Genomic DNA, 27,960 nt, shown 5'->3' on the forward strand with positions numbered 1-27,960 from the left:
TTGGCTGCACAGTGAACGCCGTAAAACCAAAGTCCTTAAAAGTCGCAGAAATGCATTTTTTTTCTTCAAATCCACCCCATTCTGAATTTTTTTTTTTTCCTGCTTCCCAGTACATTATATAGAATAATTAATGGTAGCATCATGAAGAAAAATTTGTCCCGCAAAAATTAAGACCTCATATGGCTCTGGGAGCAGAGAAATAAAAAAGTTAAGGGGTTTAGAAGGAGGGGAGTCAAAAACGAAAATCAAAAAATGCCATCGGCAGGAAGGGGTTAAAGTAACAAGGTTTAATTTAATGACTGTTCCTTTTCATATTTTATAGGTTCAGGTCATTCCCTGGGTACTGGCAGACAGCAACTTTGTTCGCAGTCCATCTCAGCGTCTAGATCCCAGTAAAACAGTGTTTGTTGGCGCTTTGCACGGAATGCTGAATGCTGAAGCTCTTGCCTCTATAATGAATGATCTCTTTGGTGGCGTAGTGTATGCTGGTATTGATACGGATAAGCACAAGTACCCAATTGGTGTGTAGTTGTAACTTTTATGCTTTTTCAGTAGGTGGTGTAAGTCATTAAAGTTCATTTTTAAAAAATTTTTTAATTTTTTTTTTTTCCATCCTATTTAAAACCCAGGTTCTGGCCGTGTGACTTTCAACAACCAGCGCAGTTATCTAAAGGCTGTTAGTGCTGCATTTGTGGAGATTAAAACTGCTAAATTTACAAAGAAGGTAAATGGAAACTCTAAAAATATTAAAATATATATCTATATCTCTAGTGTTCACACATGACTGTTCTGAAGTCATGATTTGATAATTGTGCTTGTTCTCATATTGCAGTTATACCATCTAACTTCTGAGTGGTCATGGACTGTCCCTGCACAGATTTGTCTGGGGTTAGCCTAGTACTGGCAAAACACCATAACACTAATGGTTAAGGAAAGTGTCATGACTAAGCAATATTTTAGACTTGTCTATATACCAGATTTCTTCAGTCAGAAGTGCACATGCTGATAGTCAACAAAGTACGTTGCCCTAGAATAGCTATTCAATATTACACACACTTGTCCATACTTTGCATTTAAAAAAAAAAAAAAAAAGTTTTCTGGTGAAAACTGACAGAAAAGGCAGTGACTGCAACGGAACAATATTTTAAATGTGCTGTTTCTGAGGAAGATGGCTGCACGGAGCTAATCTTTTAGCTGTAAGTGCACTTTGGGGTATGTTCACACAGAGGAAAAGGTCATGGAAACATTTCCCACTGTGAGAACACCCCACACTGCTAGCTGCAACAGGATGCTGATACAGCATCGGCATTCTGTCACACATACAGCTCCCGCCTAGGCTAGGATGAATGGGCCTAACTAGGAGGGAGTCTCAAGCCGCGGATGCAAGTCTGCTTGAAGGTAGGGCATGTCGCGTCGCTTCCCCCCCCCCCCCCCCTTTTGTGGCTTTTTTTATTTCCTGTTTCAGCACTTTGTATGGGATACATATCTTTAGTGTGGCCATTTTATGGATTTTTTTGTTTGTTTCTAGGAAAAGAAGGCTTAAACTTTAATTTCATTATAAAAATTAAAAAGCGTGCTCCCCCCCCCCCCCAAGCATTGAACTTGTGTGCTATTGATCACTCATACTATAAATTGCAATACTAATATATTGTGGTCTATGGTAAAAGTCTTACATAATATCTTGCCACTTATATTACTATGGCAGGCCAGGGTCAGGGGACAATCGTAGACATCAGGGAGAGTGTTTGCCTACATAGGCAGTACAGAGACTTACAAGGCATTCCTGCTCCGCTAGGGATTCTGGGTAAAAAAAAAAAAATATGCAAAACTATTCTCCAGGATGGAATTGGAGAACAGTCTTCAGAAGGCCCTCATCTGCCATGGCAATAGCTTCCACAATCTCCCCATGGAAGAGCTTTGCTTTCACTGGTGCTGAAAGTAACAGAATGGCTAAGTACTCATTTGCAGTGGTCACACTTGACATGGACCAGTAAACATTATCTCCAATCTTCTGTTTCAGAGCATGTGCCATAGCTCCTCATGTGACCCAGGATGTATATGCTCATTTAGGTACTCATATGAGGTAGAGGTTTGCATTTCTACTGCAAACTTTCTGCGCTTGTGGTGGTTCTAGTTGTTTAGGAAACTAAAGGACTGGTCATTTTTGGGATGAGGCATGAAGTTGGGACAGAAGGCTTGGCTAACAAAGGCTGATGGCTTCAGAAATTAGCCAACTAGTGTGAATTATCATATACATGTGTTTAACATGCAAAGGTGTGGAAGACTGCATGCTCTACAGGAGGAGATCTGACTTGGTCTTTTGAGGGATCCTTTTTTCATTGGTTAGACCTACCAAAAATGTACAGGTGTCACTCACTTTTAGCATAGATGTGAACCAGGCCTCACACTTTGTTTCCCAGTGTTCACTGTGTCGGTAATCCATTCAGGGGTGGCCGCATTGAGACCTCCTCCGAAAGGACTACCGAACACATTGGCAAGCAGTGTGCAGTGAAAGCACACGGACCAAATTATAGCCTATGGGGTCCGTGTGCTTTCACTGCACACTGCTTGCCAATGCGTTCAGTAGTCAGTTCGGGAGAGGAGCTCCCCATGCAGACTCCCCCTGAATGGATTACAGACACAGATATGAACCAGGCCTTAGCTGGAATTAAGAAAACTGTCCAGATTTATACTGGTGTGAATGTGGCACAGATTGGCCTGTAGCAATATTGATCACACAGCTGCAATAAAAGGCATCTATTGAGTGGACTGTAGCCCATGGTATAATTCATAATATACAATAGTGTTACACTAACTTTAGTGTTAACCAGAATGATTAAATATTAATAAGTGTGGGAAATCTAAATACTTTGTTCATACTTCTGTCTTTAGGTTCAGATTGACCCATACCTTGAAGATTCGGTGTGCCAGGTTTGCAGTTCTCAGCCAGGTCCTTTCTTCTGCAGAGACCAGGTATCTCCAAATACTTAACAGTTTTGTATATTGAGCACACTGGTCTTGCAATCACTACAGTAGTCATCCTGAAACTGATCACAATGGCTGCTATCCACTTTTTGGAATGGGTTTTTGTAATGTAAAATTTGCATACATTTTTTTTTTTTGGCATAAATCTTTACTACTTGCTTGGTGTTCTAAGCATGTGGGACTTTATCAAAGTACTAGAGAGAAACTGGTTTAGTGGTCTTAAGTATCATGGTTCATATATGTAATCAAATTCTGTAGTAGTCTGCTCTATATAAAGCCACAATTCTCCCAAGCCCCCTCTCCACCCACAGGAGCAGAATACTGCGCCCATTACATCTCGCTAGCGTCCCCCGCATATCATGGGGAAAAGTGAAAGCGCTGAGGGGAAAACAGTTGTGACTGACAGGAACTGATTATAGTGACGGCGTCACAGTCGCTGCTAAAGGGGCTGCACCATCACACACTTCACAAACACCATATAAACATCACACACAGCACACAAATGCCACAACATACCACACAGTCACTCAGATGGATGCACACTACACGGACGAACAGAGCACACGCGTAGTCGCACACCACTACTGCACACATGGACACTTGCTCTGTGCACGCAAAAACACATGACTCGCACATGCACGCATACATATACATGGACCACACACCCATAAATACACATGAATCACATGTGAAACTGGGGCAGAGATGGAGGGAGGGGGGGACATGAAACTAGGGGGCAGATGAGGGGGGGCATATAACTTACGGGTGACTGTAGGAGGATTATACTGTGTGGGGGCACATGAAAAATGAATGGGTGGAGTCAACATAAGTGGGAGGGGCTAAATTTGCCACGTCACGCATAGTGTACCACACATTGTCCCGCTTATTGTACTTCAAAAGTTGGGAGGTATGTTTAAGTGGAAAAAAGATTTACTGTAGCTTTTTGAAAATGTCAATTAGTGTGAAACCATTTTACTTTAGCCAACATAACCAACAATTTAACATATTTTCCGCGAGCGAAGCCGCAGGTATTCTACTAGTTTATTATAAAGTTCATCTCCGCTTTACTAAAACTAAGCTTTGTATGCAGTTGCAGTGCCAGTCAAATTCCATCCCTAAAGCAATAATCTGCCACACTTCTGCTTCTTGGAGTTGTTAGAACCTTGAACAGGCTACCTGTTTAAAGAGGACCTTTCACCACTTTGGGCACATGCGGGTTTTATATACCGCTAGAAAGCCGACAGTGCCTTGAATTCAGCGCACTGTCGGCTTTAATGATCTGTGCCTCCGGTGAAGAGCTTTTGGTACCGTAGCTCTTCACCGTCAGAAAGGAGTTTGACTGTCAGTCAGTAACACTCTTCCTTACAGCATCTCCTATAGCGCTGTACTGTGAGGAACATGGGGGCCCCCCCCCCTCCTGATAGTACTCCTCCATAGAAGAGTACTGGAGAGGTGTTCCTCCCCGCTCACAGTACAGCGCTATAGATGCTGCTGTGAGGAAGGATGTTCCTGACTGTTACAAAAGCCCTTCTGATGGTGAAGAGCTACGGTACTGGCACCAATTAGCTCTTCACGGGGGGCACAGACCGTGAAAGCTGACAGTTTGCTGAATTCAGCACACTGCTTTCTAGCAGTATATAAAAGTCGCCTCACTAGTGTTCCCTTTCTGAAGGGGGGGGGTGTAGATCCAAGATGGGACTGACCAGCATATCAGAACTCTAGCAAATTTTGTAGTTACTGTAAATGTGCGAAAAAAATAAATCCTTAAGTTTTGTTTGTTTTTTTTTGAATGAAGGATTCTTCTGTAATTAAAACATGTCCATGCAAGTGTACATCAAGGTTATGTATGTAAGAGGCGCTGACACAATGGATTTAGTGTACAAAACCCCCAATACTATAGTTAATGATGACATGGGGCTAGTTCAGTTTTTTTGGCAGCAGATTTTGACGCGGAATCCGCCTCCAAAAATCTCCCATTGACTTCAATGAGAGCTGCTCACTTTTTTTTCCGCTACCTAGTAGCAACATGCCCTATCTTGCAGCAGATTCCACGGCTGATTCAGTCACGGCGTCTGTGGCTTAAGGCACACTCCTGTTTGGGCCTAATCAGCTAGCTGCGATGGGATACTGAAGCAGCATCCCGCTCCTGTGTGGCATGTTCACACGACTGAGAAGGTTTCCACAACCTTTTCCTCCGTGTGAACAATACCCTGAAGCCTCTAAGGGCTAGTTCACACGGGGGCAATGAGGCAGATTTTGACAGCCGATTTCGCCTCAATCTGCCTCCATACAATGGTGGTCTGTGGAGACTGCTAGCTTTTTTTTTTCTTTTTTTTTTTTTTTTTTTGTCTTCCAGGACCAAAATAAGCCAGGTGGTTTTTATGTGTGAACTAGCCCTTAGAGGCTGGCCACAAATGGGGTTGCTACCATGGTCTACTGTTGCAACAGAAGCCTAGCTTTAAGAATCATGCTTCACTTTTATTCTGGCACAGCAGCTTTGCCAGCACAAACTACCGTATTTTTCGGACTATAAGACGCACCCAGGTTTTAGAGGAGAAAAATAGGGAAAAAAAATTTCAGGCAAAAAATGGTAAAATATTTAATATATGGGAGTTGTAGTTTTGGAACAGCTGCAAGGCCACATTGACAGGTGACCCTGCAGCTGTACGGGGATGTATAGGGCGTTTTTTTTGTGGGGCCAGGTGTACTTTTTAGATGTACCATTTTGGGAAATGTTTATTGCTTAGATCACCTTTTATTTAATTCAGAGGCAAAACAGAGAAAAACCCGGCAGTTTAGCACTTTTGATTTTGACGTTCACTGTACATAAAAATATTAGACCGGGCATTTTCAGACACAGGGATACCTAATGTGTATGTTTCACAGTAATGTTATGCTTTTATATGTATTCTAGGGAAAGGAGGTGAACTTTTATTTTATTTTTTTATATTTTTTAGTGGGGTTTTTTTTTTACTATTATCCCCCGCCTAGGGGGCTTGAACCTGCAATCATTTGATTGCAAGTCCCATAGACGGCAATACAAGTGTATTGCCGTCTATGGGAGATTCTATACATTACTATCGCGGAGGGTCATAGACCAGCCGCGATAGTAATATATAGCTATGACAGGCCTGGGAACCTTCATTAGGCTCCCGGCTGTCATCGGAACAGGTCGGCTCCTGCGGCCTCGCCGTGCAGGAGCCGGCCTGCATCACTACAGGTATGGGGCCGGTGGGGGGCTAACTGACTGCCGGGACCTGTGGAGGAGGAGTGGATTTGCAGCATGGCCGCGCTACTTCCACCGCTGGTTTTCTTCAGCGGCAGTAGCGCGGTAATCTGCAGGCCCCGGCAGCTAAGACACTCCCCGGCATCTGCTGTAATAGACCGGCGGATGCCAGGGAGTGTCTTAGCTGCCGGGGCCTGCAGTATTGTCACACTCCTGCCGCTGAAGAAAACCAGCGGTGGCAGTAGCGCGGCAATCTGCAGGCCCCGGCAGCTAAGACACTCCCTGGCATCCGCCGGTCTATTACAGCAGATGCCGGGGACTGTCTTAGCTGCCGGGGCCTGCAGATTGCCGCGCTACTGCCGCTGAAGAAAACCAGCGGTGGCAGTAGCGCAGCCATGCTGCAAACCCACATTCAGACTATAAGACGCACCCTCATTTTCCTCCGAAATTTGGGGGGAAAAAAGTGCGTCTTATAGTCCGAAAAATACGGTACTTGTATGTACAACATTTTTCACTACCTTTGACCTATATGTATTCCATTCTGTTAAAGGGGTTTTCCCATCTCCCTGTTTTCAGCAGCTTTGCCTTCGGTCTCTTCTCACTTCCTGTGTTTCTTATGAAACTGTCAAAGCCACTGCCCCTAGCTTACTAAACTAGACACTATGAAGTATCATAATACTTATTATGATTATTAGAAATCTAATATAAATGCAGATCAAATGTGCACATATTATAGATAAGGATTCAGTGTTCTGATAAAGCCCTGTCTGTTAACAAACTGAAATTAGCGGACCTGATTGTCCTACTGCAGATAACAGTGAGAGCTCAGCCCCTACCCAGAGATCAGTGAGTGATGTCATCTGTCTAGTCTTAGCACTCAGGTCAGTGCCATGAAAACTGTAAACAATGGGAGGAAGAAGCAAGAAAACTAAGCAGGATTGCTAAAGTAATGCATTTAGAAAAACTGTAGAATTTACATACGCTAGCAGTATACAGTTCTATGAAAAAGTTTGGGCACCCCTATTAATCTTAATCATTTTTAGTTCTAAATATTTTGGTATTTGCAACAGCCATTTCAGTTTGATATATCTAATAACTGATGGACACAGTAATATTTCAGGATTGAAATGAGGTTTATTGTACTAACAGAAAATGCGCAATATGCATTAAACCAAAATTTGACCAGTGCAAAAGTATGGGTACCTCAACAGAAAAGTGACATTAATATTTAGTACATCCTCCTTTTGCAAAGATAACAGCCTCTAGTCGCTTCCTGTAGCTTTTAATCAGTTCCTGGATCCTGGATAAAGGTATTTTGGACAAACAATTCAAGTTCAGTTAAGTTAGATGGTCGCCGAGCATGGACAGCCCACTTCAAATCATCCCACAGATGTTCAATGATATTCAGGTCTGGGGACTGGGATGGCCATTCCAGAACATTGTAATTGTTCCTCTGCATGAATGCCTGAGGATTTGGAGCGGTGTTTTGGATCATTGTCTTGCTGAAATATCCATCCCTGGCGTAACTTCAACTTCGTCACTGATTCTTGAACATTATTCTCAAGAATCTGCTGATACTGAGTGGAATCCATGCGACTCTCAACTTTAACAAGATTCCCGATGCCGGCATTGGCCACACAGCCCCAAAGCATGATGGAACCTCCACCAAATTTTACAGTGGGTAGCATGTGTTTTTCTTGGAATGCTGTTTCTTTTTGGACGCCATGCATAACGCCTTTTTTTATAACCAAACAACTCAATTTTTGTTTCCAAAATGAAGCTGCCTTGTCCAAATGTGCTTTTTCATACCTCAGGCAACTCTATTTGTGGCGTACGTGCAGAAACGGCTTCTTTCTCATCACTCTCCCATACAGCTTCTATTTGTGCAAAGTGCGCTGTATAGTTGATGATGCACAGTGACACCATCTGCAGCAAGATGATGCTGCAGCTCTTTGGAGGTGGTCTGTGGATTGTCCTTGACTGTTCTCACCATTCTTCTTCTCTGCCTTTCTGATATTTTTCTTGGCCTGCCACTTCTGGGCTTAACAAGAACTGTCCCTGTGGTCTTCCATTTCCTTACTATGTTCCTCACAGTGGAAACTGACAGGTTAAATCTCTGAGACAACTTTTTGTATCCTTCCCCTGAACAACTATGTTGAACAATCTTTGTTTTCAGATCATTTGAGAGCGGGCTGTCCATGTTCGGCGACCATCAAACTTAACTGAACTTGAATTGTTTTGTAGAAAGAAATGGTCCAAAATCCCTTCATCCAGGATCCAGGAACTGATTAAAAGCTACAGGAGGCGACTAGAGGCTGTTATCTTTGCAAAAGGAGGATGTACTAAATATTAATGTCACTTCTCTGTTGAGGTGCCCATATTTTTGCACCGGTCAAATTTTGGTTTAATGCATATTGCACATTTTCTGTTAGTACAATAAACCTCATTTCAATCCTGAAATATTACTGTGTCCATCAGTTATTAGATATATCAAACTGAAATGGCTGTTGCAAACACCAAAATATTTAGAACTAAAAATGATTAAGATTAATAGGGGTGCCCAAACTTTTTCATAGGACTGTAGATAGAATCCTTGAGATGACAATACCCCTTTAAGGGGAAAATGCTGATCATTGAGGACTCAACTGTAACCCAATCTGTAAGCTTTCTTAAATAGGCTGCTGTAAAGCTCATTATCTGAACTATTTTTTATGTTCCCCCCCCTTAAAGGTTTGCTTCAAGTACTTCTGCCGTTCCTGCTGGCACTGGCAACACTCCATGGAGATTCTTCGTCACCACCGCCCTCTAATGCGTAACCAAAAGAGCCGAGACTCCAGTTAAATATGTTGCCAGTTAAAATCAAATTTAAGTCGCAGTAAATGTGCTGAAGAAGGACCCTGCGCCCCATGGTCCTCCAGACAGCACGAGGAGCATTCATAAACCTTTCCCGGATTATCGTGGAAGTCAGCGGATGGTGGGGGGAGAGAAGTCACTTTGTTTTGTTTGGCACTTACTGTTTGCTGTACCTTGTAACAGTTTTCTCCACTTGTGCACAGTGACGTTTTGCCAGGGATATTGTCTGTTTTCAGGGCTTTTTCTTTTATGGTATTGGGGACATAGTTCTCCAGTAGCTGTACTCTACGAAGCTCCAGCACTTGCTGAATGTAAGCAATGTGTGGACAGTATTTGATGGTTTATTGCCTTTGCCTTGAGTCTTTTTTTTTTTTTTTTTGTTTTTCCCCCTCCTTTTTATTACAGGCGCTTTTTACATTCCTTGCAAATACTGTGGGTGATGCATTTCATGAAGCTGTTACCCAGTTTTTTGCCGTTGCCATACAGTGCCTTCTGATTTCTTTAATGTCCTCCTGAACCATGTAGACGAGCTGTTCAGTTGGCATTTTTACTGGAACAACAATGGCAGGATCTGCTCTTAATTTAAACCAAATCATATTTCATATTTTACACCCTGTGTGGGATTTTTACCAGTTCCTTTTTACACTCTTAAAAAGATGGTTTTTAAGTCCATTTTTTTTTTTCCTGGCAGCTTTTAACATTATTGCAAGTGTTCTGTTTCTGGGAGCTGCTAGTTGAAGAAAATAATCTATAAAATAAGATACTGTATTTGTACAACAAATTTGCAACAAAATGACAGACTTGGGGCCTTGGCTGAAACAGATTAGTGCGTGTGTGTGTGTATATAGTTTTAAGGATGTTTGTTGCACTTTTTTAATTTGCACTTCAGGGGATGGTAGTTTTTAATCACTTCCTATTTGGTTGGCTGGACAGAAAAGGGCTGTAATTTTTCTTTTGAGAATGGGGTAGAGGCAAGAGATGAGACCTTTCTCCTGGAGGGAATGTGCCCATGCTCTTAGGTTGAGTATTTTGTTATAAGAAGCAGCTGACTTATGCAAATTGTTGCAAGCCTTTAAAACTATGTCCATAACTTTTTTTTTTTTTCTCTGTACCCCCCCCCCCTTTATTTGGAAGCTCTGTGCCAAAGATCCCACTGTCTGTAAACCCCTCTTTCCAGTACATGCTGAGCTAAATCTGCACTAGCTGCCCTTAATGGGCATTTCTGTGAAGCTGCGTGTGTAAAGTCTCTACCTCATTGTAGTTATGCAAGCAGAAAATGCACTTAACCTACAGATGTGGTGTCGAGTTTGTTTGTTTGTTTTTTGTTTGTTTTTTTGTTTGGCACATAATAAACACGTTGAAGCAGTGATTTGTTTGTTTTTTTTCTTTTCAGATCTAAACTTTCACATGTCTATAATGTACTAGGGCGCCTTCACACAACTCATATTGTAATTTGAAAATGGATCTAAACTGAACTTTAAGCATCTATTAGCCCTTCACACTCATGACATCATAGGAAGTCATGGAAGAGTGTGCCTTACCACACATGACAGATGATTACATTATAGTAATGTCACCTGTTTTGACATCTGTGATCACTTTTTATTCCATATTTTGTGCAAAGTCTATTTAGCCCAAAATGGTACCAATAGAAAGCACAGCTCATCCAACAAAATAAGCATTAAACCAGCTGTTAATAAAAAAAAAATAAGGGGCTGTATCAGCAAAATTATGCCGTATGAGCCACACCTATGCCTGAATAGGCTATTAAGGCACCGGTAACCTTATTTTAAAAGCCCCCCCCTCCTGTTTTTAAATACCCTAAAAACGATAATAAAAAAAATCATACTTACCCGTGGGCAGTTCGTGCACTGGTGAACATCATCTTGCTGTCATACAATCTTCCTCCTTCAGTGACGTCCACGCCTTGATCTTTTTCTTCCAGCGGGTTGTGTTCAAATCCTGTGCATGCACAGTATTGCTTCCTCTGGCGTGCTACTGCACATGCTCTGGCGCCATTTTTGTTGTAGTTCTAAGTTCCCCTGCATGCACAGTACGCTTGCGAACTTCATTCCGGAACAAAAGATCAAGGCGAGGACAGGAGGATGTTGCTGGATGAAAGAAGAGTAAGGTGTGTCAGCAAGATGACGACCACCAGTGCACAAACCGCCCACCGTGCACAGATAAGTAGGATTTTATAATCGTTTTTAGGGTATTTAAAAATGGGGGGAGTTTTTAAAATAAGATTAGTGGTGCTTGAATAGCCTTTTTAAAGGCTATTCAGGCATATGTGGGGCTCATACGGCATAATTTTGCTGATAGAGCCCCTTTTAATTCTGAAAAATTAGTAACTTAAACTAATATAAACAAGGTAGCTCCATAATCTTACCAACCATAGAATAAAGGTAACACTTTGTTGCGCAAAGGGCAAAAAACGTGTATTAGTAACTTTCTGGGGATCATGAACGGCATCAATTTTTAAACATTTTAAGTTGGATACCCCACAGTGGTTTTTACAAAATACATGTTGTCCTACAAATTAACTTCTCATATGGCTGCCTCACTAGTAAAATTATAGGTTGTACAATACAATGTCAACAAAAAAAACTGCCAAATCCTTAGGATTCAACTGGCTGGATCAGGAAGGAAATGTATAAGTTGTGTAAATCGGGTTACACCCCAGATTTAGAGATTGGGGGGACTCCAGAGAGCATCCAATTGTAGGACCTACTGGGAAAATTTGTTGTACCCTATGTACTTGCATAGTCACATTTCATCTTTTCCCCAGATGTGCATTCACATCTGGGGAAAACAAACACTCTTCTCCCCTTGACAAATTCTCTGAGGGGTGCAGTTCTCAAAATGGAGTCACTCCATAGGGGATTCCACTTAGCAACTGAAGGGCTCTGCAAACATGGCATCCTTACAAAATGTCTAAAATTTGCAATCCAAAAGCCACATAGCCCTCCTTCACATCTATGCCCTGTGGTGTGCCAAACAGCAGTTTCTGCCCACATGTATGACTGCTGTACCCAGAATAATGTGTCTTAAAGGGGCTCAATCATTGGCCAAATGTGTGTGGGGGGAGGGGGGTTTATACTGAAATGCCTGAATAGCCTTTTTAATGGATATTCAGGTGCTGCACTAGTTTTCAAAAGACTATCTACCGCCCCCACCCCCATGTTTCTTAAATATCAGTAAAACAGATATGCATATGATGCTCACCGAGCACCCTGGGCGTTCCCCAGGGCCAGTGAGCACCCCTCTGTGTCATACCTTTTTCACCACCCCCCCACCCCCTCTGCATTTGCTATGCTAATTTTATTTTTGATTTTGTTTTTTTTCTGTGCATTTGGTCAGAGGACTGCACCACTATCCATAATTGTTTGTGCTTGGCTCCATTGTTTGTATTTTACATGTTTGGCTGTGTCACTAAGGGGTTCAATATAGTGATACTTGGAGCAGATGGTACTCTGTTTCAATTCTAAATTAGTATGATTGTGCCAACTGTTAACACACCAAGCTGCATTTGGAGTCTTAAGTGGATTTTGCCTTTTGAAAAACCCCTTTAAAGGTGGTATGACTAAAGTCTAATGCTATTAATGGGTTAATAAGTGCACCGAAATACCTTTTTAGTAGTGATTTGAGAACTCCTGGCTTACTCTGCATTTGTTTACATCTACAGCTTCCTGTTCTGTGCCTTTCATACAACTCCCATGACTCCTTGGGTGCACTCCCCCCCCCCTTCCCCTTTCTATAGTTCTTACTCAATAGCTTTCTCCTTTTGGCTGTAACTTTGTAATCTCCCCCCACCAAAATGGATTAGTCTCACAGCTTCAGGGCAACAAAATTCTTGAGGGTTTTTGGGGAATTTGGCGCATGCATACCAAGTATAATATGCTCCAGTGACACCCCCTTATTAAGCATATTATACTGTGTACCAGTGTCACAGGGAAGAGCCGCTGCTAGGTGCAACCCATTGAATGCAAATGTCAGCAGACTTTTCATCCAGGGTGCAGGATGTGAATTACTGCCACTGCTGGTTGCTGACTGCTTCTCTCCCCCCCCCCCCCCAAAAAAAAAAAAAAAAAAAAAAATTACCAAGTGTTCGGGCGCAGGGGATTATGGATTACTTTACTGTTGCAGTAAAGTGTAGTCTTTCTGACTGCTCCAGGTGTGTGTACACATGTTCTGCCTTGTGTAGTAATGTGTATGTAATACAGATTCCCAGTGATAGCCAAAACTCTCAAACTATTTCATATAGATTTGCTTTGCTAGGCTCAGTACTTACTGCAGTAATGCATTACATTTGTCAGGATGATCAGCATTGTTTCCTAGGATTCTTGCTATATATGTAAATGACAAAGGCCCGATAAGAACTAATTTTAAAATGAACTGAACTCTTAGGCTTATGCATTTGCTTCCACACCTCTGTTTGGGTCCACTGTTTAAGAGGTTGCGCACAGGCACCAGCGGACCCAATTGAATGGAATCTGCTGTTTCGAAACACTCTGTCCTGAGTCCTATGTCCTCTGGCAACTGTGGCATTATGTACTGCTAGAAAGCTGACAGCGCATTAAATTCAGGACACTGTCAGCTTTCCCATGTGCACCCAGATGCTGGAGATATCAGTGCTGTTAGTTTTGGCACCAATATATCTCCACTGTCAGAAGTGTGGGCCTTACTGCTCAGCGTCAATATCTCAACCCCCCCCCCCCCCCCAGGTACTCTTCCATAGCATTGTATTGTCAGATGAGACGTTCAATATCACCTAGTGATGACGCTGACCAGTAAGGCCCACCCCTTTGACTGTGAAGGGATGTCTGTGCTGAAACTAATGGTACTGATATCTCCAGCACCTGGGCAATTACTGTCAAGGCTGACTGTAATTCAATGTACTGTCAGCTTTCCAGTAGTATATACAACTGAAGGTGCTAGAGGACTTGAAAGGTCCTTGAAATTAGCAAAGAGAATTTCTCCATGCAGGACTTTACTCTGCAGATTTTCAGTAGTTTCTGGAGACTCCAGTACAGATGTGAACTTAGTTATACATGGCTGCAACGTATAGGGGGACGACATGACCTGATTCTGTTTTGGTTGGGCAGGCTGGCCATTTTCTAACTGGTCATAATCCTTTCCTAAAATGTCTTATCTATATACACACTGACATTCACTGATGTATATAATGTCCCATAGCGGCCCCTCCACACAGTATGATGTCTCATATGGTGATTGGTGCAAATATTACAAACTTTTTGGGGGATCACAGCCCATGAAATACCATACTACGGGGTCTCTTCAGAATCCAATATAATGTTTGAAGACCTAGGGGAGGTGAAAAAAAAGTATTACCAGTCCAGTGCTGCTGCCTTCGATGACCTTACAGACATGGGTTATGTTGGCATTATTGTGCTTCTCACGTACCTTCCGTGCCATCATTGGAGGACCAAAGAGCAGGAATTCACATTAGAGCACAGGAGAGACAGTCTGGGGTTGTTTTTTTTTTTTTGGTTTGTTTAACCCTCCCCTGTGTCTCTGTGGTCAGAAAAGGCCCTAGAGTACAATAGCAGTTTTGAGCAAAACTGCCAGGCAAACCTCAATAGATGGATCTTGCAATGTTCGCCCAACAAATGCCAAGTACTGCATCCATTATCACATCCATGACAGTCATGAAGCTGTTCAGTGGCAGCAACGTAGGCTAGGTTAACACTTGTGCCAGGCTCTCTGGGGACTCAAACAGAGAGCCTGTCTGCTAAAACGGCAGTTACCAGCGGACTCCATAGATGATAATGGGGTCCACTGGATTTCCCCTAGTGTTTATGGTGGATTCCCCCGACCCCTTCCCAAAATGATGGCCCAAAATGCTGTCAACAGACCCAGATCATCTCTGCCTATCACTAAAGAGTAGCAACAACTACCAAATAGTATTCAGCTCTGTTTTCAGAGATTGGATAGCAAGTGCACAACAATTTGTTTGCCCCAGTTTTGATAAATCACCTATGCAGAGCCTTATTTACAAGGGTGATAACTGTAAACCTCTATTTATTAGATAACCGATTCTCAGCAGCTATTAACTATTTACTAAGTGGTAATGTTAGTAGCTAGGCGGCATAAAGTACACTCGACCATTTGCAGGATATCAGATGCACTACTGTTGAGCACTCAATTTTCTTTATGCTGTAATATCTTTGTTCCATGACACACAATCCTCCTCTTTGTCACGTGAACGAGGGCTTTGATGGGTTTTCTTCACAACTTATCCAGTTGCCTCTTTTATGTCTACAATGTACAGAGCATATCAGCCTATTTTGCCAGCAGCAAACCTCTACTTGCAAGATAAGTGGGACAGAAATAGATATGAAACGCACAGAAAAAAGGTAAGAAACAAAACGTGGGAATGTAAGGCGACAGGTCTTAGCCTTAAACTGTAAGAGTAATGGTTGGTTTAGACATAAGATGCATTTAAAAACTCCTAAAATATGGTTAACGCACTAGAAGTACTTTTTTCTTCCTTACATGTTTTTTATTAGTAGGGAACATGTACACAAATATTACTCTTTTTAGTGCCCCTTACTTTAGATACTTTACAAAAAAAATAAAACTGCATTAAGGCTGAAGTCACTTTTTATAGGAAAGCTTAGGATTTTTTTTTTCCTGCAGATATTTTTTATCAATACCAAAGTACTTGTACTCCACTTGTGGCTTTGATTCAGAATTTGTGGCCCAAGGCTAAGGCCTCACGTAGTGAGCCACAGCCAGGAAAACCATTGCATTTTTTTCCACAGCGTTTTTCTGCTTCTATTATACCTATAGAGAAAACGCCATAGTTTCCGTAGATATAATTGGCCTGCTGTGATTTACAAAAAAATATGAACTTTTTGAAATTGCAGCATTTTCGCTTTTTTTTTTTTTTTTTTTCCTCTGCAATGTTTGAGATTACTCAGAATCCCATCCACTTTACAGGTACTGTAACATGCAGCATTTTTTTGCTGTGGTGGTTCCGCCGCGGCTAAAACGTTGCGTATTCACAATGCAGAGCCCTGGCCTAATTGAGCTTTTTCCATTATCAGATCCACATGATAGATGGTGTCTGCAAGGGTGTACACAAGTGGGTGTGAAGACTTTGTAGACACAAACTGATGCAGTGAAAATTGTGGTTTTATTCACCAAATAGAAAATTCATAGTGTTTAAGTAACATTTCGCTCATATACTGACACAAGTGGGTGGTTTCATAGTTAAAACTTCGCCCTTGCTGACCCTGGCCAGTCACTGCTTATATTTATCAGGAGAGCTGTGGCTTTTTACATTACTAGGCCTTTCCAGTAACCAATGGCCACTTCCATCATTATTGATGAAAGCACTCCTTTATTACCAGCAGGGTCCAGGGAAGGTGCACTGAATATGTTTCTTGGCACTCCCCACTTCTATTTGTCTGACAAATGCACTGGTGTAGTGAGCATCAGAGCATATAAAGATTGGGGAGTCCTAAGAGTGGTGAGTATTGAGAACCATACTCACTAACTCCTTTAGCCCTGTACTATGTGATAACTGGAGCATTATATTGTGCATGGGGGCACTAAGGAGAGCATTATATTGTGTGGAAGGAATCCTCCCTCCAAAAACACTGCATACACCTCTGCCTGACACCCTGGAATGCCCTCTGATTGTAAGAATGGGGTCCTGTGTGATTCGGTAATAAGGTTTTTATGACTGGAAAACACCTTCCATATAGTAGATGTGATGTTGTTATAAGTATGTTCTGTATGTTCTGTTCTGCTTACTTATTCTGCTTTGTCTGCCTAGCAACAGTGAGGTAGTAAGGGAGGAGGAGCTGAGCTTAGGGGGAGGAGTTGTTAGACAGGGAGCCATGATGGAGCATGGAATAAAGTGTTCTGATCTACAAGAGTAACCATCTCATAGTGGACTTATTCCAGAAGACCTGCATCCTCACTACAACACTACAATTGGCGACGAGGATTAAAAATAATCAGCTAAAGGTATTTCACTGCTACAGGAAACTGTGTACAAGACTGCACTACTAGCACTAGCCATGGCCTGCTTACCCTCCTTTGCTGTATTTGATGTGCACCAGCCCCAAGCAAACTTAGCAGCATGCTGGAATAAATGGCTGAAACGCTTTGAGATATTCCTGCAAGCAATGAACATTACTGACAATGCAAGAAAGAAAGCCATGTTATTGCACTATGCAGGGGAGCAAGTCTATGATATCTTCACAACTCTGCCCAATACAGGGGAGGACAGTGACTATGAGTTATGCAAAGCAGCACTAACTAAGCATTTCTCTCCATACATAAATGCAGCTTTTGAAATTTTCAAGTTTAGACAGTCAAAACAGTCAGCAACAGAAACCATTGATGAATATCATGTCCGCTTAAGACAACTTGCAGCTTACTGTGAATTTGCAGATATAGACAAGGAAATTCTGATGCAAATCATACAAGGTTGTGTGTCCTCTAAGTTAAGGAGACAAGCACTCAGAGATTCCACCATGACTTTAGCAAAGCTACTGGACGTTGCACGTATTCATGATGCAGCAGAGAATCAAGCTAAACTTATAGAGAACACAGACTGTATACTAGAGCAGCCATCTTCTGTAGCAAAGCTCACTCAGAAGCCACATGTGCCACACACACAGGCTGCAGCCTGCTACAACTGTGGAGGTCCTTATCCTCATCAGAAACCATGCCCAGCAAAGGGAGTAACTTGTCATAACTGTGGGAAACAAAATCACTTTGCAAAAGTCTGCAGATCAAAATCACAATCTTCTCTCTCTGCTAAACAAGTGATGCCACAGAAAGTCCAGGCAGTGCAGTCAGTGTCCCCTGCTGATGAGCCCTGCAGCACCTGCTTATTCTCAGTGACTGAGGGGTCTCACAATGTGCATGCAATGTCTAATCCCAAACAAGTCATCTTAATACATGGCAATCCGGTGGAGACACTGGTAGATACAGGGGCGTCTGTCAATGTTATTAGTCATGCCACTTATAGCCAGCTAAAGAACAAACCTGCTTTGCAATGTACTAACCTGCAGATATATCCTTATGGTTCAGCTACTGCATTACCCCTATGTGGCAAATTTCAGGCATTACTAACGGCTGAAGGGAAATCCATCACGGACACTTTCTATGTAGTGGAGTGTTCTGCAGACACTCTTCTCAGCTGCAATAGTGCGGTATCTCTGGGCCTAGTGAAACTGGCAAACAGCGTAACACACTCCTCTGTCCAAGCTATTATGCAGAAATATCCTCAACTCTTTCAAGGCATAGGAAAGCTGAAAGACTTTCAAGTGAAATTACACATTGACCAGTCAGTCCAGCCGTCAGTTCAACCTCACAGGCGCATCCCATTCCATGTCCGCAAGCTAGTGGAGAAAGAGCTACAAGACCTTGAGACAGATGATGTTATTGAACGTGTGGAGGGCCCAACTCCCTGGGTCTCACCAATTGTTGTTGCGCCTAAACCTAAGCAGCCTGGTAAAATCAGGTTATGTGTGGATATGCGACATGCCAATCGAGCCATTCAAAGAGAAAGGCACATTACGCCTACCATTGATGATATTCTCACAGATCTAAATGGTGCAAAAGTATTCTCAAAAATTGATCTAAAATCTGGTTATCATCAGCTTGAATTGCATCCAGACTCCAGATATATCACAACTTTTAGCACTCATGTCGGTCTAAGGAGGTTCAAGAGGCTGAATTTTGGCATTTCATCGGCTGCAGAAATCTTTCAGAATGTTATCAGGCAGGTTCTTTCAGGAATACCTGGAGTCCTCAATGTTAGTGATGACATCCTTATCTTTGGCACAACCCAAGAGGAACATGACAATCACCTAGAACAAGTTTTTCAGAGACTGCAAACCTGCAATTTAACTGTTAATCCATCAAAATGCGAGTTCAACAAGACGTCATTGAATTTTTTTGGCTACATTTTTTCTGAAAATGGTGTTTCTGCAGACCCTGAGAAAGTAGCTGCCATAACCTCTGCTAGCCAGCCACAAAATGTCTCAGATGTTCGAAGTTTTCTTGGTCTGGTCACATACTGTGGACGATTCATACCTGATCTGGCTACTGTTTCTGAACCCCTACGACAACTCACTAAAAAGGATACTCCTTGGTCATGGACAGTTGAACATCAATCAGCTTTTGATACACTTAAGTCCAGTCTTTCTAGTGACACGGTCATGGCCTATTTTGACCCACTAAAGTCTACTGAGCTCACTGTGGATGCCAGTCCTGTAGGCCTTGGTGCAATTTTAACTCAGGTGTCTAAAACTGGCAGTATCTCTACAGTCTCCTATGCAAGCAAGGCTTTAACAGAAACGGAACAGCGCTATTCTCAAACTGAGAGGGAAGCTCTCGCAGTTGTATGGGGATGCCTTCATTTTCATCTTTACCTCTTTGGTCGTCCGTTCACAGTGGTCAGTGATCATAAACCACTCATTCCAATCTTCAATAAACATTCATCAAAGCCACCCCCACGACTTGAACGCTGGCTACTCCGCCTGCAGAACTATCGCTTTCACTTGAGATATGAGGCAGGAGCTGGGAACCCTGCAGACTATTTTTCAAGACACCCTTCACCACAGTCTACCAAAGATGACTTGCCTGCCACTGTCTTAGCTGAGGAGCATGTAAATTTCATTGTTACACACTCTGTGCCAAGAGCAATGACCCTCGAAGAAATTAAACATGCGGTGGATTCTGATCCCCAACTTCAGTTGGTAATTGACACTGTTCGGTCTAAGAACTGGAACTCTTTTCTAGCTGAGACTCGTCTTCAACCGCAGGGCCAAACAGCATATTTGCAGGCCTTCTTTAATGCAAGACACTCTCTTTCTGTATCTGACTCAAACATACTACTACGTGACAACCGCCTGGTCATTCCTCAGAAACTTCAGAGTAGAGTGATCGATCTGGCCCATGAGGCTCATCAAGGTATAGTTAAAACAAAGCAATTACTTAGGGAGAAAGTATGGTTTCCTGGACTAGATAAACAAGTGGAAGCACTTATTGCCACATGTATACCTTGCCAAGCAACTACGGTGGACCATAGCCGAGCACCAGTACAAATGACACCTCTGCCAGACAATCCATGGACTGCTGTGAGTGTTGATTTCTGCACTTTGCCAGATCATTCCTATTTACTGGTTGTCATAGATGATTTTTCTAGGTTTCCAGTCATTGAACCCGTTTCCACCACCTCTGCAAGAGCTGTCATACCAAAACTGGACAAAATCTTTTCTGCATATGGCATACCTGAAACAGTGAAGACTGACAATGGGCCACCTTTCAATAGTGCAGATTTTCAGTCTTTTGCAACTTATCTTGGTTTTAACCACAGAAAAATAACTCCTTACTGGCCTCAAGCCAATGGTGAAGTGGAGAGCTTCATGCAATCAATCAACAAAACTCTTCGGATTGCTACCATGGAACACAAGGATTTGCAGCAAGAATTGTACAGGTTCCTTAGACAGTACAGAGCCACCCCACACTCTACTACAGGAACTCCGCCAGCGACTGCACTTTTCGGCAGGCCTTTGCGCATTAAGCTTCCAAACATCCCAGTAGTTCACGTCCAGACTCCATTGGTCCTCAATGATTCCCTTGCCAAAGGCAGGATGAAAAGATATGCAGATAAGAGAAGTTGTCGCTTCAAACAGCTGGATGTGGGAGACTGGGTCCTTGTTAAAAGGCTGAGACCCAGTGACAAGTTATCATCCCCTTATCATCCAGAACCCTTTCAAGTCACACACGTCAAAGGTACCATGGTTACTGCTCAACGCCAGGGTCATCAAGTGACACGAAATATCTCCCATTTTAAAAAGCTTCGTGACTACAATCCAGGAGCAAGTGCAGAGGAGACAGATGATGAGGAAGTTTCACCAGGTACAACTGGTTCAGCAACACCAACAAGAGACACCTCCGAAAATTCACAGACTGTTTCTAATAACGAGATGTCTCAACGCTACCCGACAAGGATAAATCGAAGGCCACCAACGCACCTCAGGGACTATGTTCTGCAGTAAAATTTTCTTTTCAGTTCGGACCTTTTATTTATTGTCCATTCATAATGTTTGCATTTTATTTTATTTTTTTTTATAAGAAGGGGAGAGATGTGATGTTGTTATAAGTATGTTCTGTATGTTCTGTTCTGCTTACTTATTCTGCTTTGTCTGCCTAGCAACAGTGAGGTAGTAAGGGAGGAGGAGCTGAGCTTAGGGGGAGGAGTTGTTAGACAGGGAGCCATGATGGAGCATGGAATAAAGTGTTCTGATCTACAAGAGTAACCATCTCATAGTGGACTTATTCCAGAAGACCTGCATCCTCACTACAACACTACAGTATGCTGCGACAAATTTCATTGCGATATTTCAACTATACCTACAGAACCCCCCCCCCCCCCCGCAATTTCTGCTTCAGTGAAACCTACAGGGAAGGTCTGAAAAGCCTCTGCAGCCTTGCGTGAGAAGCACTGCGGCTTGCCATGTGGGGCCTTTTTGAACTTTTTTGGTTGGAAATGGTGAGGATCGGAAACTTAAAGGGGCCACATTACAAAAAGCCTTTTAATACACAATTCTTGTTATAGGTAGAAATGGCCATTCCTGCAGTAGACACCAAAGGCTCTGTGAAACCAACACATCTCCTTGTGAATATGAAAAAAATACAGGTAAGATAAAGACAGTGAAAAGATCATAAAACGTAAACAAAACATGGAGGGTTGTTAGAAAACTTAGTGACTCATAATGTTTGTTTCCTATATATTCCTATATAATTACTTAACTGATTGTATCCACAAATCTTAGCAATGCTAGAAATACATCAGAAAATAGGTCATTCTGGCTAATCCCATTAACACATTGCAGAAAAAAATGGAAATGCTGTGATTTCAAAAACGCTTGTGTTCTTGTGAGTTGCAGTTTGTCAATTATACCTTTGGAAACGCTGGTGTTTTCCATATAGGTATAATAGGGACAAAGTCCGTAAAGGAAAAAGTTTATCTGACCCTACAAAAAAAAAAAACCAAAACCCACTAAAACAGGAATGGGGCAACTTTTGGAGGTCTATTCTGACCTTACCTCACCTACTATTTGACTAATAGGCCAACAATTTGGCACATGCTGTCACATATTAGGCCCCTTGCACTTTAGGGAAGCCCTCATCTCTTTCCAATGAGCTATGCCTCTTTGTGTACCAGGCATCAAAAGTGTTTAACGCCAGGGCTCCACGTAAAAACATTTGGCATTTTACAGTCACTGCAAGGTAGATGGGATTCTAGCGAATGCCATCCACACCTTGCGGGAAGATAAACATTGTGTACATGCTGCGATTTTCAAAACCATTGCTGTTTTGTAAATCGTAGCATGTCAATTATGGAAGCAGAAAGCGCTGTGAAAAGCGTTGCAGGAAAAACCGCGATGCGTTGCCACTGTGTTTTTTCCCCACAGTGCTTTTTTGCTGTGGCCCACTACGTTGGACCTTAGCCTAAAACTGTTAATACATTTGGTTTGAAGCTTGTACAAAGTTTTTGGCATGGATTTCACCTGAATTCTGGTGCATTTTCAATAGTACATTTGCTATCTTCTGGTCTGCAGAAGTGATTTGATAGCAAATACCAACAAATAGGCTACAAAACGTCTCCATGTAACTCTAGCTTTATGCTGAGTTCACACCAGTTCTTGCATTACGTTCAGGGATTCCGTTCCTCCATCTGCATTTTTCACCCTCTTCGGGCAGAAACCACACGTACCACATTGTAATCTATGGGGTCCACGGGTTTCCTTAGATAACCTCTTTTTTTTATGCAGATTAGGTTTCTGTTCGGGGAGTCCCCAAGTGGACTTCCCGAACAGAATCCTGAAGGCAGATGTGAACTGGACTTATACAGCTCTTCAACCTAGAACCACAACTCTGCTCACACTTCTGTTCAGGTGAACTGAATCACTTTTCATGTTCAAAATCCAGTCATAGACAGTTGTGGTGTTTTGCTGTGTTGCTTTTGTACAAAAAGGAAATTAGAAAGGAAATTTACTTGATATTTTTTATGGCACTATTCTACAATATGTAGACTATTAGCTTTATGTCTGACCTTTATTTTACGTGTTTGTAATCCAGACAAACAGAGAACTGCAAGGACTTATAGAGAAACAAAACAACATTCATTCCAACAAACTGAGTGCTATACGTCAATCTCACGGACAACTAGATAACTGGAACTTCTATCCCCTGCGCAGGTATCTAAACAGAGAAACTATGTATATTAAAGGGGTTTATGGGTGCTACATAAGATTGATCATCAATCTGTTCAGTGGGGGGGACTGGTACCCAGGTTCCCTTCAGATCAGCTTCTTAAAGCTGCACTCTGAGCGCTGTGTTTCCCATTCAAGTGAAAGGGGTGAGCTGTTATACCAAGCAGAGCCCCTTAACATAAGACCTCAATATTACAATCTCAGAAGGGCCAGAAAAGGAATAGAAACAGATTGGTAAAAAGGCATGAAAACAAAATAAGAAAGATTTTAGCAATTTTCTCCCATCGTGTTTTTTGCATACAAAGACCTATTACATAATTTAGCTGTTTTCCAAGCTTTACCATCCTTCTGTCTTCAACTAATCCCTATCCCCCAGTTCAAAAAGGATCTAAGGCTGAGTTCATACAGAGTTTTTTTTGGTCATGAATTTGGTCAGGAAACTGACTCAGATTCCTCCTCCTAAAAACACTTCACCATAGGACTGTATGGTGAGGCGTTTTTAGGAGGAGGAATTTGAGTGAGTTTCCTGACCAAATTCCTCACCAAAAAACTCCATGTGTATGCAGCCTTTATTACTTATGACATACAAAGTCGTCCACAACTTGTTCCTTCCATTCATCACAACCTGATCTCCCTTTACCTCTTCACGAGGAATCTTCGATGCTTACAGGGCCACCAGCACGGCACTGCACGGATTCAATCTTCATATAACTGCTTCCAAGACTTCTCCCATACTCTGGAACTCACTACCACAATTCATAAGGCTCCCACAATCACAAACATCAAAAGCAACCTAAAGACTAACCTCATAGCAGGCAACACACACTAACCCTGCTACCACTATACCACAGTATTATGTCAGCCTACTTTCCCATATAAAATTTGAGCCTGTGAGCAGGGTTCTCTTTCCTACTTCTGATATGTTGGTCATTGAGAGTTTAGTTTTTGTTGTATTTATTTTCTACTACATATATAAACCCCTTCACAAAAGTACAGCATCATGGAAATAATGGCGCAGTGAAAATAAAAATTTAAATTTAAATTCAGCAAAACATCCCAGTTCTTGAGTTCCAACAGTAGGACACCCATCAATCAGCAAGTTACCCCCAATCCTGTAAACAGGGGGTAACTTGTGTGTGAAAAGACAACTCATTTTAAGCCATTACTCCTTCATATGTGTAGCTGAGGTTATTGCAGGCTACTGGAATTGTGGTTAGGATATCACGTGCAAAAGCTTTGTAAGTAGCCATTGCTTCTCTGTGCTGATCAAGGGGCTGCATCCATTACAAGAGAAATAGGCTCCTTGAAAGATTCAACTTAAAATTGTCTGTTATTTTTGGATGAGCAGCCTCAATGTAGCCCAACAGCGTCAACATTTCAACAAGATTTCCTATGAGAATGGAAAAATATTAGAGAGGATCCTGAGACGAGAGTCTGAATACGGACAATGGGAGTCAGAGTGGGAAAAGGTGAAACGGATTCAAGCAAATATATCGCGATATCCACAAATTCCTTGGGTAAGAGGCAAATGCATTGTGTGTGAGTACATTGATGTGAACTTATAGTATCATGGGGAGACATACTCAGAGCTTGTGAATGTATTTTTCATTACCCCTACCTTCATCTCATACAAAAGTGATACATGATAATCCTGAATTATTTATTGCTTTTAGTGCAAAGTCACCGTCAAACAACAATGTCTAATTGATACCTCGGTTTCAAGTTACAAGGATGAATTTTTGTGTAGCAAAATCAGACAGTCATGGATATTACTCATCAATAGCAATATTTAGACTGCTACAAAACTAACAATTACATATAAAATTAGATCTTAGGAAGATAAAAGGTAACATTCCTTCAAGATCATTATAGCAAATTTTAAGAACACACAAGATCAAAACAATATATTTATGTAATATATATAACTATATTTTACATGTAAAATATCATTTTGTACTACTGTGTAAATTATTTCAATTGTTCAGCTTTTTTAATGAACCCTGCAGAATAAAGAATTTATGGGGCTAAAGCCCCAAGTATAAGCCATAGCAAAGAAGCACTGTGAGAAAACCGTGATGGAAACACATCACAGTTTTTCGTGCAGCACTTTTCACAGAAAGTCCACAGAGGTTTCCTTTGCAGATTTTCTGCTTCAATTATACCTATAGGGAATCCACATGTGTTTCCATAAGTATAAATGACATGCTGCAATTTCCAAAAATACAGCAGATTTGGAAATTGCCTAAAAATACAGTACGTTCAGCAGAAATGCTGCAATGTGTAGATGGGATTCCCTAGAAACCCATCCACTTTGCAGGGACTGTAAAATGCTGCAGTTGTAAGGTCTGTTCACACGGTGGAAACTTTTTCCACCGTGTGAACTCTCGGCGCAGCTAGCCGTGATGGGATGCAGATGCAGTGCATCGGCATCCTGCTCCTGATTAAGCCCAAATGAATGGGCCTAATCGAGAGTGAGTCTCGTGCCAGGTATGCCATGGCTGACTCAGCCGCAGAATTTGCAGCAAAATAGGGCATGTCAATTTTTCCCGCTAGCTGGGGGAAAAAAACGCTAGCGGGGGGAAAAAAAAAGTGAGGGCCTCCCATTTAAATGAATAGGAGGCCTTTTGCAGGCAAATTTTGAGGTGCAAATACTTCCCTAAAATATGTCAAATGCCTAAATTTTCATGTGCCTTTATTGGTTATCATGAAGTATATAATTTGAGATTCTGTCTGGAGATATACTGGTTACATGAAAATATGACTCAAAGATATAAACTAATATGTGCTGGTTTTTGGATGTTTTTGCTATAATTTGTTGGGGATGCCTGGAGTCACACCTTTACTGAGCCGATATCCTAGGTCATCCTTAATAATGTCTCAGAAAATACCTTTAAAAGGGGTTGTCCAGGGAGTTAAACTTAACTGCCTTCCTCCAACGGTTTCTTCATGCTGGACCTGGGGGTCCTGACCTAGTTCCAACCTCAGGTCACATGATCGGAACAAGCCTCAGACCCATGAGTTGCTCCACCACCTCACTCTTCTCCCTTTCTCAATAATAAGATTAGTAATTATTTGTGAAATCAGGAGAGGAGAAAGTGGCTGGTTCCAATCACATGACCCAACATAAAGACACCACCGGCAGGTAAATTTAACTTCCTGGGAAACCCTTTTAAAGATCTTGATGTAAAAGCAGCTTGGTGTATTGGTCCCTCAAATGTGGACCTTGCTACCCTTTCCCCTTCTCTATTTCTGCAAGTCACGTTGGAGCTTGTAGAATGATGTTTCTATAATTAAAGCGTTATATTCTTTCTATAGGAACATCAAAACTTGACACCTTCCCCAAAGGAGCACATCGTCATAGAAAAAAAAACCTAAATCACATAGATAACAGGAAAGGACCTACTCAAATGCAGGCTGAAAAGAGAGTTAAGACTTTGTCTGGAGATATAACCGCCCATTGCTATTCGGAAGAAGGGTCTGCTTACAGGTTCTGTAAGGAAGAGAGAGGAGTCAGTGCAAAATCTGAGAAAGTTAACTATAAAGAGCGGGCCAAATCTGCATCAGGTCAGAAGACTTTAGGTGAATACAAAAGTGATGCAAAATATTTTTCTGAACTGACTTCTGGAAAAATGGAACAAAGTGATATCGAAGAAGACACAGACAGTTGTAAAGAAGAAAATATTAGAAAAAAATATGAGCCAAGTAATGAACGGGAAACAAAAGTTAAAAATGGCAGAAAAACATCTATGTCCTATGAAAGTTCAGATGAGACCTTTTATAGTTCCCAGGAGGAGTCTGATGCAAGTTCTTGTTACTCATTTCAAGGCTCTGAGGAGAGACCTTCCTCCTCCTCTTCACAATCTTCAGGAATGTCAGAGACTCGGTCAAGTTTAAGCAAAATCCTAAAAACAAGAATGACCGGTACCAGTTCAAATACACAAAGTGCAGACACTTCAGTAGGATCCTCACTGAAACTAAAGGTTTCAAATACTCCAAATAAATATAGAGGTCGAGACGCGTCATCTCAAGAATCCAGTACAAGCCTAAAGTCAATAAAACATCCACAGACTCCAGTAACATCCTTCAACAGACTAGTTTTCAGTCATCAAAACTTGTATAGTAACCCAGATATTTCACTCCTGGAATCAGAGAAAAGTCATTATGACATAGCAATGTCACCAAAGAAATCTTCAGACAGGGCGGCCAGCAGCAGCCCAGAATCCTTAGTCATTTATCCTCAAAAGTGGCCAATATAAAGGCCTTAGCCTGAGTTTTTTATCTGGTACATACAAAGGAGGGGGGGGGGGATATGTCAAACCAGGTGTGCCAGTTTTCTGGTGTAAAAATCTCAGTTAATGGCACACATTTTTGCCTTTTTCGCCACAGGAAAAATGTGCAAGACTCTGGCACATTTTGCGCTGTTGTAAATGACAAAGCTAGGTTCACATCAAGTTTTTGCAATACAGTTCAAAAAACAAAAAAAAACACACTTTAAGTCCATGTAAAAAGTTAAGGGCTCATTCACATCTGCGCCCCGGTCTCCGTTTCCTGCCCGAAACTGGACAAGAGACGGAAACCTGCAGTCATTTTTCAAACCCATTTATTTGAATGGGTTTGGAAAGTGTC

General features: G+C 41.9%; 2 protein-coding genes across 4 annotated transcripts in view; both read left to right on the forward strand.

Annotated features, from left to right (window-relative positions):
- Positions 1–10,405, forward strand: part of CPEB1 (cytoplasmic polyadenylation element binding protein 1) — a 29,880-nt gene extending 19,475 nt beyond the window's left edge. For all 3 annotated transcript variants that reach the window (XM_075273610.1, XM_075273607.1, XM_075273608.1), the window contains exons 8-11: positions 323–521; positions 630–724; positions 2,893–2,973; positions 8,942–10,405. In XM_075273610.1, coding sequence (XP_075129711.1) covers positions 323–521; positions 630–724; positions 2,893–2,973; positions 8,942–9,052 — 486 coding nt within the window. In that variant the 3' untranslated portion in view covers positions 9,053–10,405. The remainder of the gene's footprint in view (positions 1–322; positions 522–629; positions 725–2,892; positions 2,974–8,941) is intronic.
- The window catches only part of RPS17 (ribosomal protein S17), a 161,821-nt gene that overhangs the window by 115,083 nt on the left and 18,778 nt on the right, over positions 1–27,960 (forward strand). The gene's annotated exons all lie outside the window — the stretch shown is intronic.

The sequence above is a fragment of the Leptodactylus fuscus genome, chromosome 5 (genome assembly GCF_031893055.1).
Source record: "Leptodactylus fuscus isolate aLepFus1 chromosome 5, aLepFus1.hap2, whole genome shotgun sequence".
Lineage (NCBI taxonomy): Eukaryota > Metazoa > Chordata > Amphibia > Anura > Leptodactylidae > Leptodactylus > Leptodactylus fuscus.